At 31.1% G+C, this 18745-nt stretch overlaps 1 protein-coding gene across 1 annotated transcript; it reads right to left on the bottom strand.

The window, feature by feature from the left end:
* Window positions 1-738: 738 nt before the first annotated feature.
* Window positions 739-9092, bottom strand: LOC143048169 (uncharacterized). The gene is made up of 6 exons (XM_076221690.1): window positions 8968-9092; window positions 5435-5728; window positions 4597-4863; window positions 3116-3157; window positions 2675-2764; window positions 739-820 (listed from the first exon to the last, which is right to left on the bottom strand). Exons 1-6 carry the CDS (start codon window positions 8984-8986, stop codon window positions 798-800), a joined length of 735 nt encoding a protein of 244 aa, XP_076077805.1. The 5' UTR covers window positions 8987-9092; the 3' UTR covers window positions 739-797.
* Window positions 9093-18745: the final 9653 nt, after the last annotated feature.

Here is an 18745-nt window from a genome sequence, read left to right as displayed (position 1 = left end):
ATAAAACCAATCATACCTGTTTAAAACAAAAATAATAGTTTTAATCTCAAATGTAAGATATCATTTATTTTATAATCGACATTGTTTTTTTTTTAAATTATCTTAAATATGAACAAGAGTTCAAAGTCATAAAATTGAAATTATCTGTTCGTAAAAATTACACGAGTTGGTCGTAAAAGAATATCATTTTCTCAGATGATAGCGTGACTATAATCCAACTTACAGTATTAGACTAATTATTATGTGGGTTCTAACTTATGGAACACTCCCTGACGCAGCAGAGATCACCTTATTTTTTTGTGGTTTCATGTTGCATAGTCTTTAGTTTTATATATCGTGATTTCTGTTGGTCTTTTTCTTTTTAAGCCATGGTATTGTTAGTCCATTTTCGACCTTTGGGTTTGAATGTCCCTTTGGTATCTTACGCTTCTCTATATCAAAGATCGGATTTTAAAATTACCTTATATAACTGTACAAGGTGACATTTCTCAATTTAATTTTTTTCATATTCTAAAAAAGGTCAAGATTGCATGAAAGGTGGTAATGACATTTTACGCAGTTGATGATGGCAAAATACCGTTTGAGCAATTGTCATACGTTAATAACAAAACATGAAATATTTTAGGTCTACACATGGCTTTATGAGACTAGCAACCATAATACAAAAAGGATTACTTCTTAAGCAACCTGTCTTCCTTCATCTAATTCGAGACATAAACATATATATATATAACACTTACTTTGCGATGCTTTACATGGTAAATGCTGTCTTTCTTGATTTAATGACACATTTACTGTTACGAAATGTTCTGCAATGGTTCTGAAACAATAATAATGAGTTTATCTTTAGAAAATATTAAAGTGTTTAAATATCTATTTCAAGAGGGACCAACAGTTGTACACCTTTATGAATATTCCGTCTTTAAAATATCACGTTGACCCTAATGTAAAGGGTTTCAATAAGTCTGCATGACAAAATAAAATAATTCTAATTTAGCAATTAAGATGATAATACAATTAATGAATTGCTTTAAAATTGTCCTGTACAAATAAAAAATAATATGTTTTATACATGAGAATAAGTAAATGTTTAGTTAATTTTTTGCAGCATCGAACCATCTTAGAGTAAAATAATCTTAAAGTATTCGTTTATCAAGTCATTCCCAATAATACGTAAAACTGCATTCGTCTTATATCTTGGTACTCTTTAACGAAACATGAATTCGTTGAAGACTGACACTTGTTACAATTTCAAATAATGAAGTTGAATTTATCACTTCGTAAATTTTACAGACGCCATAACGAGTTGGTTGACCGTTATTGAATATCAGTTTCACAGATGACAACGGATATTGTTCCTTATGTCGTCACTACAATCTCGATTCCCAATTCCCTATTCAAAAATGTAAACTATCAAATAAGACTAAATACCGGGTTTGTACTAGCATGAGCAACACTACAAGTTTTTGTGGGTTTCGTGTTGCTTAGTTTTCTATGTTGTGTTTTGTGAAGTATTGTTTGTTTGTTTGTTTGTCTTTTTATTTCTGTAGCCATTGCGTTGTCGTTTTATTTTCGATTGATGAGTTTGAATCTGGTATTTTTCGCCCCTCTTTTACAAGTATCAGTACACAATATTAAGCAAAGGTATTTTGTGATTGCAGTAAATGTAACAGTTAACATATGTTAAGTACATACTATACAGAGAAGATCTCTCGTTCCATTTTCCTTAAAATTTTGACTTAAAATAAATTTTAACTTGTTCAATCGGAATAATCAAAAATTACCCTCATGACAAAAGTTTTGTGATATTTCAGTTTCATGTTTCATGACGACAGGCATTTTTCAATACTCCCCGATTTTAATACATGTTCTTTTCCAATTCATGTGAATTTAAACAAAAGTCCCTCAGTTTGACCATAACAATCAAAACCAAGGAGTAAACAAAGACTCACAAAACCAAAGGACATTTACATCAACAGTTATAAATAATAATTAAGAAACAACACGAACTCCACTAAAAACCGGGAGACTGATAATAAGTGTATAAGACTATATGCGTTTTTCTACGATACGCGTATGGTAATGAACCTTTATATATACTCATACGGGCCGAGCATACGAGTAGGGTCCGGGTAATTGACATAATCAACGTTGAAAAGGTGTCATTTAAATTAACAGTTTCAAAAAATTAAATTTTGACTTATTCATTTTATATATCCAAATTACTACAATGTTTCGTAGCTTGTATTTTCTATCAAAATTTCTTTAAAGAGAGTGTTGCTGCTTACCAGGATGCTATTGTTCCATGAGTTGCACGTGGTGAAGTTGAAACATTCCGTATGAAATCTTTACGGACGCCATCACCTGTTGGTTGACCATTATGAAATATATGTTTTACAAATGACGAATGTTCCAAAAGAGGGACGAAATATACCAGAGGGACAGTCAAACTCATAAATCGAAAATAAACAGACAACGGCATGGCCAAAAAATGAAAAAGACAAACAGACAAACAATAGTACACATCACACAACATAGAAAACTAAAGAATAAGCAACACGAACCCCACCATAAACTAGGGGTGATCTCAGGTGCTCTAATTGTCGTAATAATAAAACCGCCGCCTACCCTTATTGATGTATCATGTGACCTTAAGTTCGTGTTAACACATTACCTGAACTGCTAACAAATACTGCCTTTCTGGAAATATGTGAATCGGCATTATTTCCAATTGCCAGTGAATCCGAGCAATTTAGGACTTTGACTGAAAAGAAACATACAACATGAAACTAAACATTCCCTCTTTTCTATCAATAGATGCTTACGATTCAATTGTTACATCATTAAATAGGGATCATTCAATTTACGTAGTTCAGACAAATATATGTGGTATTATTGGAAAACTAAATTCTTTGTATTTAGTCGTAATTGTCTTGATTAAATTGTTTCCTTCATAATTCATATTATTCCAAATTTTATCATCAGTTATTATAACTTTTTACTAGCTTAATGCACAAATTAAATTAAATTTTGCAGTTGGTATTATATGAAAGTTATAATTTTAGTTCATTTATATCAACTATGTATTTTTTATCCTTAGTATTTCCATACTAACCTTCTTCTTCTGTCTTAAAATGCTGTCTGACATCCTTGCGCTCTACAATATATATTGGACGTGTAATGCTACTTAATTTTTCTCAATGATGACTTTGTTTTTACTTTGAATCATCAATTTGTGCTTAAACCATTTGGTTAATGACAAAAATGCTTTTATGTATCTTGATCTTTAATTGAACTTTAAGGGGTATTAGCTGTCGTCAAATCCATGGTTACCGATTTGACTTAAATTCTAATATTTGATTTATAACATTCTGAAACATAAATCCAAAATTTAAAGTCTAAAATTAACAATTTTCATTGCAATAGCTCGATAATATGTATGAGCATTTTGTTTATATCTAAGTCAAAACGCCATCTAGTTGACCTTCTAAGTGACCTCCGAAGAGCTTCGACAGTCAGACAATCCAATGTACACATAAATATAAATATAGATATAATCAGAGAGTGAACCCGTGCCATTTGATTTTTCTATTTCTTTTTTATTTCGTATCATATAATAACCAAATATGTTTATGTTTTTGTTTAAATTGATAAGAATACGATTTTGTGGATCGAATCAATCCATTGGTTTACTCTTGTCTGACTTTCAATATTGATATTATTTTCCTTTAATAACTGAGCCTGCCTAACTCTTGCGTATCCCACCTCTAGCAATGCGGTTAAAATGTAGGTCACATGAAGTATTTACTTGCAAATGAATAATTCATGAGTGATTTATTTTTTTAGATTATTTTGACAAAATTGAACCAAACTGACTGCTTAAAGCGAACATTTGAATTATTTCATTATTTCTCTGTCATTAATGATTAAATAATATTGTTGACAATATCTCGAAACTATAAATATGGCGTCAAGTATAAAAGTAACACAAAATTGCCGCACTCCAAGGAAATTCATAATAGGGACAGTCCATGAAAACTGACAAAATCAATGCGATCATTCAACGGAACCAGTGATAAACAACTGTCTGTTCAATCTGAATGATAATATTTTATTACATGTATAGAATTTACTGCAATTTCGTTTGTTAAATTTATTGTAATTGTAGGGCGATTATCAACCTTTCGTGATCCTACTCCTTAAAGTTTGTAATATGAGTTTTACTTTTACTTTACCTTGTTTCAGCATATTTAAATGAATTAATTCTGAAAAGTATGTATTTGATTTTGGTGTTTTGAATTTGTACCGTTTAATGAAAATTATTTGACTTTTCTGTCACGAGAATGAGTTCTTTCTCATTATCTAGTCCAACTCTTGTAATTTGTTTTTACTCTAAGATTGAAAATATGTCAACCATTTAATTGTATACTAGTATTTTATCAATTATATAACTACAATGATTTCTTTTTAGTCTTCTAGTTTCGCCCCTCTTTATACGTCTTTTAATGACAACTTAATAAACATTATTGCAAATAAGTGTAATTTTATTATACCGACAGTATATTTTTGTTTACGGAAGCTGGTTGTAAGATTTACCTTTTATCTTGAATTTTTCTATAATACTTTCTATTGCAGACACACGATTAAATTCGCGAAATGCCATTAAAAGCCTTTGATATTTCCAATAATTAAAATGTTGTTTAGTGAACCATGAATTAAGACATGTCGTTGTCCTCATTTTTATTGGTGTACAGGTCGGAAGGTGATCCTCAATGCTCTTCCATTTAATGTCAAGTGCACCAAATAGAATCCAGCGTTTTTCTGTGACTTTCATGGCTACCATATCAATTATGTTGTCCATATCTGTTTTAAAAAAGAAAGGAATAGACATTAAGTGTTAATTTAAGAAATTTCATACTATGGTAAGTACAATTATTTTACAACAAAAGGGACAATGCTTCATTCGTTTGGTATGTACTGATTGGTTCTTTAGTATCGGAGGGCATGATAAATTTATTAGTTAAGTAGTTCCCAGTAATTTTGAGTATTATTTGATCGAATTTTTGTTTCTTTTGTCTTTATATTATTTGTTTTTGTGCATCGTAACGATTTGATGAGTCTGACAGACTGACACGGATAGAAACTAGATCTGTATCTCAGTATTATCCACTTATGATTAGCAAATCCGCTCATTATGTGTATAAACTTGACGAAAAAACAAAACAACTATTGAGTTTCGGGATGACGTCAAGGTAGAAGCACTTTATTACCAGTTCACTGCTAAACGGGACAATACGGAAACGACACGGAAGGTAGACAATAGATAAATGATGCTAGCGGAATGAATTTAAACATAACACTTGGCGTTAGAACTATGTGAAAGAGTAAAACTACGGTATAAGTAACGTTACCGGTTGGTTTTATTCAAAATTACCTAGTTTACTATCCTTCCGTATGACGTCAGAAATGTCTTTTCTTTCACAATCCGATTCCAGAACAAGCAGAAGCCAATCTTTTATTTCTTCAATATTTCTATAGCTTAATAGACCTTCTGGCAATTTTATCTTCATCCATTCTGTTAATCCTATTATTTCACAGGAGTCTTTGGGATGATCCGCCTGCCAGTGGCCAAAAAGATCTGTGTTCAATTCTAATATTGTAAAGAATTCTTTCCAATGGGGGCCAATTAATCTTGCAATATAGGTTAAAAACTTGCCATTACAAATTCCTGAAATGTACATAAATACATTTATAAGCAGTTTGACTGATCTTTATTTCAGCTAATTATACATGATTTCCATAATGAAAGTAAATTTGATCTAGCAACTATTACCTATGTTTGCTTCTTAATCAAAACTGAAAAAATGGTGTGAAAAAGAGGTAACTGAAGAAGAGACAAAATAAAAACTTTAAAGACTTCTCTAGATAAAGTACGACTGAGACACAGTTGGTTACATCCATGCTCCAATGACAGTAGCCACAATTCCGTCTTCTGATTTGATTTATTACATGATATGTTTTAATGAGCAACACAACAGGGGTCATTTGTATACTGCCATCATCTTGAAATTTGTGTTAGACTGTATTTTGTCTTTTTTGCTTTAATATTTTGTCACGTCTCGACGTGTGTAACGGACTTCTTGACTATCTACTTGATACGTTATGAACAATAAATTCCTTCTTTTTCAGCCTTTCATATTTCCATTGAAGCCAATTTATTGAAAGAACTGCATGTTTACTATTTATTTGTATATTTTTGTGGTTTTGAACTATAAAGAATGGAACGAATGGAACTAGTTTGTATGTATGAGACTTGTACTTTTTATATAAATGTGTTAGCGGCAATAAGTGAAATTAGGCATTAAGCTTAAATCATAGGCAATAAGCTAACGCCTAGGCATTAAGGTATTGCCTGAAATTTTCAGGCATTTTAAAAGCTTATTTCTTGACATCTGATGATGATTATTCATCCTATTGCCGAACATAATTTCAGGCAATAAGTAAACTCTGGAATTTATGCATATTTGGTGATTTATTCTTAATATAAAGTCGTTTCTTAATTTTTCTATTTCTAATATGACATGTTTAAATATACATTTATTTGACAGATCTTCAAATTTAGTAACTTTATTTAGTAATTTTAGCAGTTAAAAAACAGAATTAACTCATATTTCATGTTTCTGTGGTATTACAAAATATTAAAAAGATTTTGAAAAAAAAGTGATTGTATCCAATTAAAGAAAAAAGGGGGGTGGGGCAGATTTCATAGAATTATTATAATAACTATTACAGAATTTGTACACTTCACTAGTTGAGCTGGTTTAAACTGGTCAAAAGTAGACAAAATTTAGATATGATTTTTGCTAATCGTTACCATTTTCCATTTTTTTAATTGGATAAATAAATTTTCTTCGTTAACAGTTCCACAACTTGTGATAACAAAATGATTTAATCTTGTTTTCTAATTTTTAAATTATTACTTGATGCGTTTAAATATAAAACAAAAACATATTTTATTAGTAATTCTATTTCTGGTCTCCTGTGGACAGTTGTCTCATTGGCAATCATACCACATCTTCTTTTTTATATTAAGGAGGGAAATGGACCCAGAAGTTTTTCATCGGTAAAACTAGATTTTTTTTTTCTTTTACTCATATTTAAACATATGTAAATTGCAGTGATAAAAGAAAATAGTTAAAGTACTCAGTATTTATATGAAAGTTGTACGACATTTCCTTTTGAATTTTTTAGTATGAAACTTCGAATTCAACTCCCTCAAATCATATAATGATTTTACTGATTATATATTTAATTTTAACTTTTAACAGGTAGTTTGTTCAATTCTAATATAAAACGAAGTTATGTTTTTTTACTTATGTTTTGTTTCAGAGTTCAAATGTACAATTTTAATATCAAAATTATCAAGTTATTACCCTTTAAGTTTAAGCTAATAATTATTTTCTAATAATTAATCAGTTTTAAATTTAAAGTTGTTGGTTAAATTTGATACAATATTTCATTTTTTTTTTTTTCATTTGCTATTTTCTTTTATGTTTATACTAAGAATAGCGGTTAGGACATCCTGGCTAAGATAATCCTAAGATATCTTCGATGTACATGCTGAGACATGTTGTAAGTCTGCCCTAACTTTGTCATAATTGATCATAATTTCTGTCCTAAGAATATTTTACGAGTTGGTTGACCGTTATGGAATAACCGTTTCACAAATGATATCGGATATGTTCTTTACGTCGTAACTACAAACCCCTTCCCTTTCATGAATGTGACCTACCGAACGAGCCTATTTACCGAATTTGTTATTACATAAGCAACACGACGGGTGCCACATGTGAAGCAGGATCTGCTTACCCTTCCGGAGCACCTGAGATTACCCCTTGTTTTTGGTGGGGTTCGTGTTTTTTATTCTTTAGTTTTCTATGTTGTGTCATGTGTACTATTGTTTGTCCTTTTCATTTTTAGCCATGACATTGTCAGTTTATTTTCGATTTATGAGTTTGACTGTCCCTCTGGTATCTTTCGTCCCTCTTTTATTGGACCGATCTAATGACAATTTCGATAAACAGGCCCCAGTTCTCATATTGTTATCATGTAACAACCATATATTTCTTAAATGAATAAATGTCTTTTATTTACTCGCATTTATATTTTAGGCATTAAGATTAATGCCTGCACACATTTTTCAGGATTTAAGACTAATGCCTAACATCATTTAGGCAACAGACTTACTACCAAGGCGTTAGCTTATTGCCTAGGATTTAAGCTTGATGCATAATTTCACTTATTACCGCTAACATATACAAATGAAAACCATTTAGACCTTTGAAACTAATCAATAGTATCTGGCATGCATATCTATACTTTATATATGTACAATGTAATACTTGGAAACTGTCCAAAATCTAAATTTGTCAAACTGATCTACATTTGGATTATCTATCCAATATAAACTATCTTACCAGTTATATGTATCTTGTTTGTTGACTATTATCACTCATTAAATGTATGTGGGAAAAAACTATGAAAACCTTTTAAAATCTTTTAAAACATATATGATCGTATCATGAAACCGACAATTAAGAGAAGATTTTAAAAAGGGGGATAAATTATTAAAATCAAATTGTACTTAAATGGGTCTTTATATATTCACATCCACACACAAAGTTTAGTTTATTTTTGTTGCAATGAATGTGAACGGTATCTCACGAAAGTACTGTCCTTTCTTTGGAAAGGTTCGCTACAACTAATACCATTCCAACAAAAAATGTTAACATGTGTATTTAATTTTATAAGATATGGCTGTCGCTATTTTACTTTCGGTTTTATTTTCATTATCGATGCAAGGTTTACTCATTATTTAAATGTAACGGTATTTGCATATTTGATTATCTGCAGAGTATTTAATTTGACAAATATATTGCACAAAGTAATTATAATCGGCAAACCTACCTTGAAGAGGAGAAGTCATTATTTGATTTGTCAGTTGCAAGGTTTCCTTTTTTGAAAATAAAGATCAATACTAGGTCAGGAACAATCAGAACGTCGTGTTAACATATTGGGTAGAAATTGATTCGTCATTATGTTTGTGACGTAAGACTTTTTTTGGCAACAGTTCACATGTATGTATATATATCGTCCAAGGTATTCAAATTAACAATTAAATGTTCTTTTTTCCTCCCCTATATTTGTTTCTTTGCTTTATCGTAACAAATGACAAATCTCGCAATTTATAAATTGCTCAATTGATTTAAAAATAAAAACACGGCTAGTTATTGCAAATCGCTCTACTATTTATTTTAAAGATACTCGTCAAATAAGTAGTATATAGACGATGACTGGTTCTTTGTGTAAATCGAATGTATTACTGTTGCAGAGCATATGAGTATTTTTACCGTACGAACCGTATGCGTATACTCGTGACGGCCGTCCATACGGGTAAGGTATGACCGTAGTATGATATGAGTATACTCAGACGGTATATTACGAGTTGGACCATATATGTATTTGGACCATATGTGTTAATTTTAGACAAATGTTAATCAAAATCCATTATTGGGCTACAAACTAATATTATAACAATATTCCAATGGGTAGATTCAATTTTGCAAAGTTCTATATAACCCATATCATAACAGTTTATACAAAATTGCATTTTGACTGATAATATCATCAAATCTCATAATAATCGAGAAGATCCTATCAACAACTGGTATTCTTGGAGTAAATAAAGGCACCGGTAGTATACCGATATTCAAAAGTCATAATTCAATTTCGAATTTCAGTAATATTGATCTGTAGTATACATATTAATCTAACAGAATTGACTAACTTCTTAAAATTTGTCAGACCGTACGCGTAAATTCGACTGTATGCATAATTTGAAAGAGGATGCATACGGCCCAGACCATACGTGTACAATCCAAATGTTTATATGGTTTCAAAACATTACGAAAAGAAATCTGAAAGGGATTCACTTTTTCTTTGAGGTCAGCAAAAATTAAACAAAAAGAAACAAAACAAACAATACCATAACCTCTGATCTAAAAGGGGAATGCGTCCTTTATCGAATTTTTTTACTTGTTCTGACAGATACATATATTTATGAATAATATTTCTGACTAGAATTTAACTTTAACAAGCAAAACTAGTTGTGTTTTGAAATACTTACTTAAAATGTCACTTCGATTAAAAAAACATATATGCATCAAACTGCTGGATTAATAATAGTTTTGCATTGGAAGAAATAAAGATGGTAAAAGAATCAAGAGAAAATGGCTTGGCAAAGAAATTTATGGTGCTTTTGTCCGAAAAAATATTTCTTAAATTTAAGAAAAGAAGGTGAAAATAAAGGATTTAGAAGCAAAGAGAGAATGAAAGAAATGAGATGGATGCCTGACAAATTAAATGAAAATAAGAGCATATAATTATCTTTTATTCACTCACATGAATGAGAAGAATATGTATACGATGGTATAGTTACTATTCATAAACATTTTAGCTAATCCCGGTTTTTGTATATTTGCCGTAGCGTTCCAAAAGTTATATGTTATGTCAGTATAAAATGCAACATATATGACTGCACTTGCTATCCGTGACAACGTAAAAACAATGCATTGAAAAACATACTAAAGGCTGGAATCCTGATTGTACCGTAAAATCGTATGCTTTTTTTTATGTAATTTCAAAGCGTTTCATACAAAATCTGCAACTCTCAGCGCCTTTTCTTACACTTTTGTATATTTGTTCAACGTTTCTTCAGCTGCCGCGGGAAGTACACAGCAGCAATTTCATGCAACTTTATAAATATTATAAATCATAGACCGTACAGGTTATTAGTAATGAAGTATTTATATGATGGTTAGATTTTGAAATAGAAAACATCATTACATACAATTTAGTATGCATAAATTCACGTAACAGAAATTTGGTCGTTTTGACATAGTGCTTAGATTTATTTAGTCGAAGATTTTCTGTGTACATGTAAGTGAATATTTGTGTTCGAATATTTATCAAAAATGACTTTGTACGGTCAATTTTTTTACTGATTAAAGATATGTATATACTATTCCCTGCAATTTTCAATTTTGATTGAATCAGAATATAGACCTGAACATGGCATTTACACATGTTTGAAAATCTGATATATACTGTGAATATATGGTCCATTCTATTAATAAAAAGATCAGTAAAGTAGAAATTGCGTCTTCACCTTTAATCTCCCTAATTATGTTTATCAACCATGTAAATTTGTATGCACTGTCTACATGGTTAAATGTAAAACAATAAGGGATATAATTTCTGTGGTTGTCCAATATTATCAATAATGCTGCAAGACAATCGAGTAACAATCAACGGGTAGAAGACGAAAGCATACTGCATCTATGTTATATAATGGCACTCTTCCATTAAATAACGTAAATGATAAGTAATCAAAATGAAATCGCTCCATATTTTACTGCATTTTACAAGCCCTCATGCATTAACAGTCATAAGTAATGTTAACATTCCAATTTACCTTTTCAGAATCTAATGCAATCTTTGGAAAATTATAAAAATCGTTAATATTGGATAACAACATTCTTAAAAGGGCATACGGTACTGTTACAGGGGAGGACAAGACGTTTGCTAACGTAGACTTTTTTTCGCAATGTCAAATAAAGGCAGCAATAGTAAACCGCTGTTTAAAACTCGTAAATCGATGGACAAAAAACAAAATCGGGATAACAAACTAACACTGAGGGAAACGCATTAAATATAAATGGAGTACAACGACACAACATTAAAATGTAACACACACAGAAACGGACTAAGCATTAGAAAAAATCCTATGAGAATTAAAAACCAATTGTTCAGAGAACAATTGAAGGTCTTTCCATCAAAACAATGTATTTTGATATGAAAAGTTGTGAAACTAAGTTTAAAATGTCATTTCAATCGTCAAATGATAGCTCCTAGTAAGCTGATTCCAAAAATATATTGTTTCCATACATTTTTTTTAAATAAGGGAGATAATTTGTTACTTCCGGTTTGAAAAATGTTACTTCCGATTATATTTGAATATTTACTTGACACTAATTCCAAAAATATCTGGTTCTATATACTTTTATATTAATAAAGTACAAAAAAATAGCTACTTCCGGTTTACAAAAGGTCACTTCCGGTTGTTTTTTTCAAGGTTAAATGGTTTGATACCTTTTTCTAAAAGTTGTTTATCTTTATCATGTATACATATAGAATAAAAGCAAAGGTCAAAATCTAGAACGCCAAATTAAGCTATGACCTTGAGATCAATTTCAAGGTCATAAACCAAGGACCTCAAATCAAAAGACCATAGGTCTTAATTATATTTAGTTAATGAGTTATATCACCAAACGCGTATTTTTAAATACAAGAGGGGAGAAAACTCCCTTTTACATTCAACGTACGCTTGCAATCAAAATTTACATCTTACGACATGTCGCAACTAACAATTTAGTAAAAATAATTTGTTGATATCTTATACAGTCTTTGGATATAAGTGAAAATAAGCCAAATTCAAATATTAGAATATGACCTTGACCTTTGACCTTGACCTAATTTTTATTTTTTGGGACCAAGGACCTCAAATCAAAAGATCCTAGGTCTCTATCACTTATGATTTATAAGATAGAAATTCATATCACTTATATCAGATGCATAAGGGGAAATAACTCTCATATGGAGCGGTCATATCGCTTCGGTCAAAACAGGACAAATCATGCCAAGAATATAACGAGCAATTTTGTAAAATAAATTTGTCATAATCTTTAATGGTTGCGAAGGAGATGCGCTAACAAGGAAAACAGTGTTTGGGGAGATAACTCCTACAAAGAAAAGTATTCGTTTACGCAGGGTAAATTTCAAAAGCGCATAAACTGTTCGATATCATATACAAAATATCTAAGCGACATATTGCGAAACAAATGTTTATCGCAAGAACAAAATTAGGCGGAAGAAAAAAAAAAAAATAATCAGAAGAAAAACAATAGGTCTTTCCACAGAAAAGTGGAAAGACCTAATAACAAATATAACATCAAATCCAAATACATGAATTTGAGATAGAAAAGTACCGTGACACGTCTTATAGTAATGTGAATTCAAACTCAAATATAAGAGAAAGCAAACGACACAACGGAAACACAACGTTAAAATGTAACACACACAGAAACGAACTAAAATATAACAGTGGCTTTATTCCTGACTTGGTACAGAACATTTTTTAAAGAAAAAAATGGCGGGTTGAACCTGGTTTTGTGGCATGCCAAACCTCCCTCTTTAATGGCAATGTTAAATATAACATTAAAATGACAACATAACATTACAGGACTACAATACAAATAAATAGGAGAACATATTAGACAAAGAAACACATGAATAATAGCTAACATAAGGCACCAGATTTAAAATTCAATACGCCAGAAGCACAAGACTTACCAGTGACGCCCAGATATAAAAGTTCAAAAGTCAAAAAACAAGTACAAAGTTGTACAGCACTGGGGATCAAAAGTTCAAAAAAGTTGTGCCAAATACGGCTAGGGTTTTCTGCTTGGGATAAGAACATCTTTTTTATTTAGAACAATTTATGCTATTTTGCAAACAGTAAATTTTAACAAATGAATATAAAAGTTATACATGATAAAACTGAAGTTTTAACTAATTACAGAAAACAAAACCCGGATACATTACATAAACCAACACAATAAACACCCGACTTAGTCAAGGCCTCAACGCAAAAAGTGAAAAAAACCTGACGTCACATTCGAAGTGGTGCAAAGGCACACAAAATGACGTCACATTTGAAATTCTAGCACAGCACCCAAAAAATGACGTAACATTTGAATGACTCAAACTATTTCTCAAAAATAAGATAGAATTATGATTGATTTAAGATTATATTTGAACTAAATACTGATATTACATTTAATAACAATGAACATTGCAATACTTATTAATAGCAAACTGAGGTAGCAATTAACTATAGTATATAGCTATGTCCGGTTTGTTTTTAATTGAAACAAACTGTGACATAGAAGAAAAAGATGCATTTTCGACTGTTTTTGTGATTTCAACTGATTTAACTTGAAAAAGAGTAAGCGGACCTCTCTTTTAAGCTTACCTGGCCCAAAGGGCCAAGTGAGCTTTTGTCATCACTTTGAATCCGTCGTCCGGTAAAATGCTGTTTTTGGCTTATAACTCAAAAACCAAAGCATTTAGAGCAAATCTGACAACGAGTAAAATTGTTTATCAGGTCAAGATCTATCGGCTCAGATGAATCGGACAACTCGTTGTTGGGTTGCTGCCCCTGAATTGGTAATTTTAGGGAAATTTTTCTGATTTTGGTAATTATCTAGGATATTATTATAGATAGAGATAAACTGTAAACAGCAATAATGTTTAGCAAAGTAAGATTTACAAATAAGTCAACATGACCGAAATGGTCAATTGACCCCTTTAGGAGTTATTGCCCTTTATAGTCAATTTTTAACCATTTTTAGCTCACCTGGCCCACAGGGCCAAGTGAGCTTTTCTCATCACTTTGCGTCCGTCGTCCGTCGTCCGTCGTCGTCCGGCGTCGTCTGTTAACTTTTACAAAAATCTTCTCCTCTGAAACTACTGGGCCAAATTAAACCAAACTTGGCCACAATCATCTTTGGGGTATCTAGTTTAAAACTGAGTGGGTGACCCGGCCAACCAACCAAGATGGTCACCATGGCTAAAAATAGAACATAGGGGTAAAATGGGGTTTTTGGCTTATAACTCAAAAACCAAAGCATTTAGAGCAAATCTGACAGGGATAAAATTGTTTATCAGGTCAGGATCTATCTGCCCTGAAATTTTCAGATGAATCGAACAACCCGTTGTTAGGTTGCTGCCCCTGAATTGATAATTTTAAGGAAATTTTGCTGTTTTTGGTTATTATCTTGAATATTATTATAGATAGAGATAAACTGTAAACAGCAATAATGTTCAGCAAAGTAAGATTTACAAATAAGTCAACTTGACCGAAATGGTCAGTTGACCCCTTTAGGAGTTATTGCCCTTTTTAGTCCATTTTTAACCATTTTTCGTAAATCTTAGTTATCTTTGACAGAAATCTTTTCCTCTGAAACTACTGAGCCAAATTAATCCAAACTTGGCCACAATCATCTTAGGGGTATATAATTTACAAAATGTGTCCGGTGACCCGGCCATCAAATCAAGATGGCCGCCACAGCTAAAAAAAGAACATAGGGGTAAAATGCAGTTTTTGGCTTATAACTCAAAAACCAAAGCATTTAGAGCAATCTGACATGGGATAAAATTGTTTATCAGGTCAAGATCTATCTGCCCTGAAATTTTCAGATGAATCAGACAACCCGTTGTTGGGTTGCTGCCCCTGAATAGGTATTTTAAGGAAATTTTGCTGTTTTTGGTTATTATCTTGAATATTATTATAAATAGATTTAACTGTAAACAGCAATAATGTTTAGCAAAGTAAGATTTACAAATAAGTCAACATGACCGAAATAGTCAATTGACGCCCTAAGGAGTTATTGTCCTTTTTAGTCAATTATTAACAATTTTCATAAAATTTTTAAATTTTTACTAACATTTTCCCCTGAAACTACTGGGCCAAGTTCATTATAGATAGAGATAATTGTAAGCAGCAAGACTGTTTAGTAAAGTAAGATGTACAAACACATCACCATCACCAAAACACAATTTTGTCATGAATCCATCTGCTTCCTTTGTTTAATATTCACATAGACCAAGGTGAGCGACACAGGCTCTTTTGAGCCTCTAGTTTAAAATGGCATTAGGTTTGATTACGTATGAAGATTATTTGTACCAACTTTAATGCAAAGTCAACATTTTTAATTTGTAAAAATATACCGCAAATAGTACCAGGATTATTATTTAGTACGCCAGATGCGCGTTTCATCAGTGACACTCATATCAAAATAGTTATAAAGCCAAACAAGTACAAAGTTGAGGAGCGCTCAAGATCCAAAATTCCAAAAAGTTGTGCCAAATACTGCTAAGGTAATCTATGCTTGGGATACGAAAATCCTTCGTCTTTCCGAAAAAATCAAAGTTTTGTAAACAGGAAATTTATAAGAATGATCACATTATTGATATTTATGTCAACACCGAAATGTCTTTTTTTCTAAAATCAAGAAACTTCGTGTTAAAAATAGATTTTTCCGAAGGAACTGTTGTAAATATAAAGATCAAATTTATGTAAAGAAGATTTTCATAGTTTCTACAAAATTGCGCTTGCGTTTATCTGTAGAAATAAAAAAAAATGATTGTCAACCAATTGGGTTAAGTTGGTTTCAGTTTAGAGAAGAAACAATCAAATTACCTAGAGCTTTCAACCCATACAAGGCAATACATCAACATAGGCTTGAACTTTCTTACCTATCCCTTGAAACAAACTATACATCAATGTTGTTCGTACTCATACAAGTATTGTACTGAAGTTAAATATTCAATGTGACCTTGCAATAAGATGACGCACAACACGGTCAAATACAAAAAAAATAAGGAAATATTTTCAACATATTTTAATTATTCCGGAAAAACATGTTGTATAAAAATCAGCATTGGCCTTTATCAACGGAAAAAAATATTTGTTTTGATTTTTATGCTCACGATACGGGTTTCTGGTGTAGACTTCCACAGCACGTACAATGTCAGCTCATATATTGTACTACCGATACAATAAGTTTCAAAAGTCAAAAATATATTAATTGAAGAGCACAACAACAATTGTGCATTTAAAGCACAATTAACCATTCTGTCATAAATCATTACCAATGAGACAACTATCTATGCAAGACAGATAATAAAGATGAGGTTATTAACAGGTCACTATATGGCTAACTTTTGCGTATTGTTAGCTTCAAATAACACCGAATTGAAAACTTGAAACAATTTAAAAGATAAAAACCAAATGCATAGTTCAATGTCAACTTGCATTTGGTCTGATTAGGTTATTACTTTTAATATAGCACCACCCAATTTAATAAACTAGAAATATCCAGGCATAGTTATATAAATAAGCGTCATTGCTTTATCAACAACATAAGTCCATGCATACATGAACTAATCCAACTTATTAACGTAGTTCATGCATTTATGAAAACCTAGGATCAAGAATGGAAACTGGAAATGTAATATAGACAACCACCCGACCAAAATATGCAAGTAAACCCAAGGCTGCAATTAGGTATTCAATACGAGAAATCCCACACCAGAAAAACAGCATTAATTAATGTGCACTAGATCAAGAAAATGGACGCCATTCTACACTCCAAAAAGTACGCTTCAACCAAAAAAAAGAAACAACATTCAAGACGAATAAAGGCCAAATGTTCCTTACTTCGACCAGACACAACAATGAAACATATTTTGTGAGCGCTCAACTTCCCCTCTTCATTTCCAGCCAATGTAAGCCTTTTTAATTTCCTCAGCAGTTATAGGCTGATATTTTGTTTAATGTCAAATAATTTAACTATCATTTGATATTATGAGAGGCTAGGATGAAATATTTTGTCATGTCTTTTTTTACTTAGGTGGATAAATCTCTGACCTGCTTTTTTTTTCTTCATTTTATTTAATCCTAAAAATTTTGTTTGTTTTTATATCTTTATGTTTTTATATATAGGTATATAGTGCAACCTGAATTTTTTTTTCATGGTTGCTCATTTTGTATTTTTTTTTAATCGAACATTTTGTCATGCCTTTCATAAAATCTCACCGAATCCCCATCAAAAATTAAATTATAGCTCAATGGGTTCTTTGTGTGATATTGGCATCAATGACAGAAACGTGTGTACTCTTTGTTTAAGAAGAATCTTCAAATAAGATTATGAAATCAGTTATTGCAGAAAGTGTCAATAATAACAAAGGCATATACATGAATGAATGAATGAATAAATAGTTTATTAAAGTGCAACCTGAATATATACAACATAATGTACATTGAGTATTGACATAATGATTCAGCCAGCCAAATAGGCTTATGATGCACTATCATGTTTTAACTATAAATATTAAATATTTAAATATTTAAATACATGTAAACTTTATATACATTCTTTAACAATAACAAAAAAGTGGTTTGATCAACAAAAATAAACTCGTGTATCTACGACAAAAATAGTTATTAACATCTTGATTGGTTTTTGTTTAATGCAAATATTTAATTATAATCTTTCATACTTTCAATTTTAAGCTAGAAAATCTGTCAAAATTAAAAATACATACTCTGTTTGGTTCATTTTATTTTTTGCGTTTTCGTGCAACAACTGTAGCTTCATGTTTTACACGAACTTAATTCTTTGCTTTATCCACAGACTAAACTGTTGTTCAGTTAATCGATATCTCGCCCTCGTTTTTGTGTAGAACAATTACAGTGGAATTTAAATCTTTTGATATGTGTTAACAATATGTTAAACTGCCTGCTTTGCATTTTTGTACATAATTATTCTATACACCACTGAATCAGGGTAGAAATCAATGATATGAAAAATATCTCGAGATCATATCTACAAACTTCTTTAGTTGATAGTCTTCTAGACCATATGTAAACGTATCAGTGGGTTTTTTTTCCTGATGTCAAAACTAATGACAACCACAGTACATGCTTGCACCCTACCAAAAAATTTTTTTTTAATTATATTCAAAATGAAACACGCGCGATATTTAGGAGATAACTGTATTA

The sequence above is a fragment of the Mytilus galloprovincialis genome, chromosome 10 (assembly GCF_965363235.1).
Source record: "Mytilus galloprovincialis chromosome 10, xbMytGall1.hap1.1, whole genome shotgun sequence".
Lineage (NCBI taxonomy): Eukaryota > Metazoa > Mollusca > Bivalvia > Mytilida > Mytilidae > Mytilus > Mytilus galloprovincialis.
This window is presented reverse-complemented; position numbering and strand designations above follow the sequence as displayed.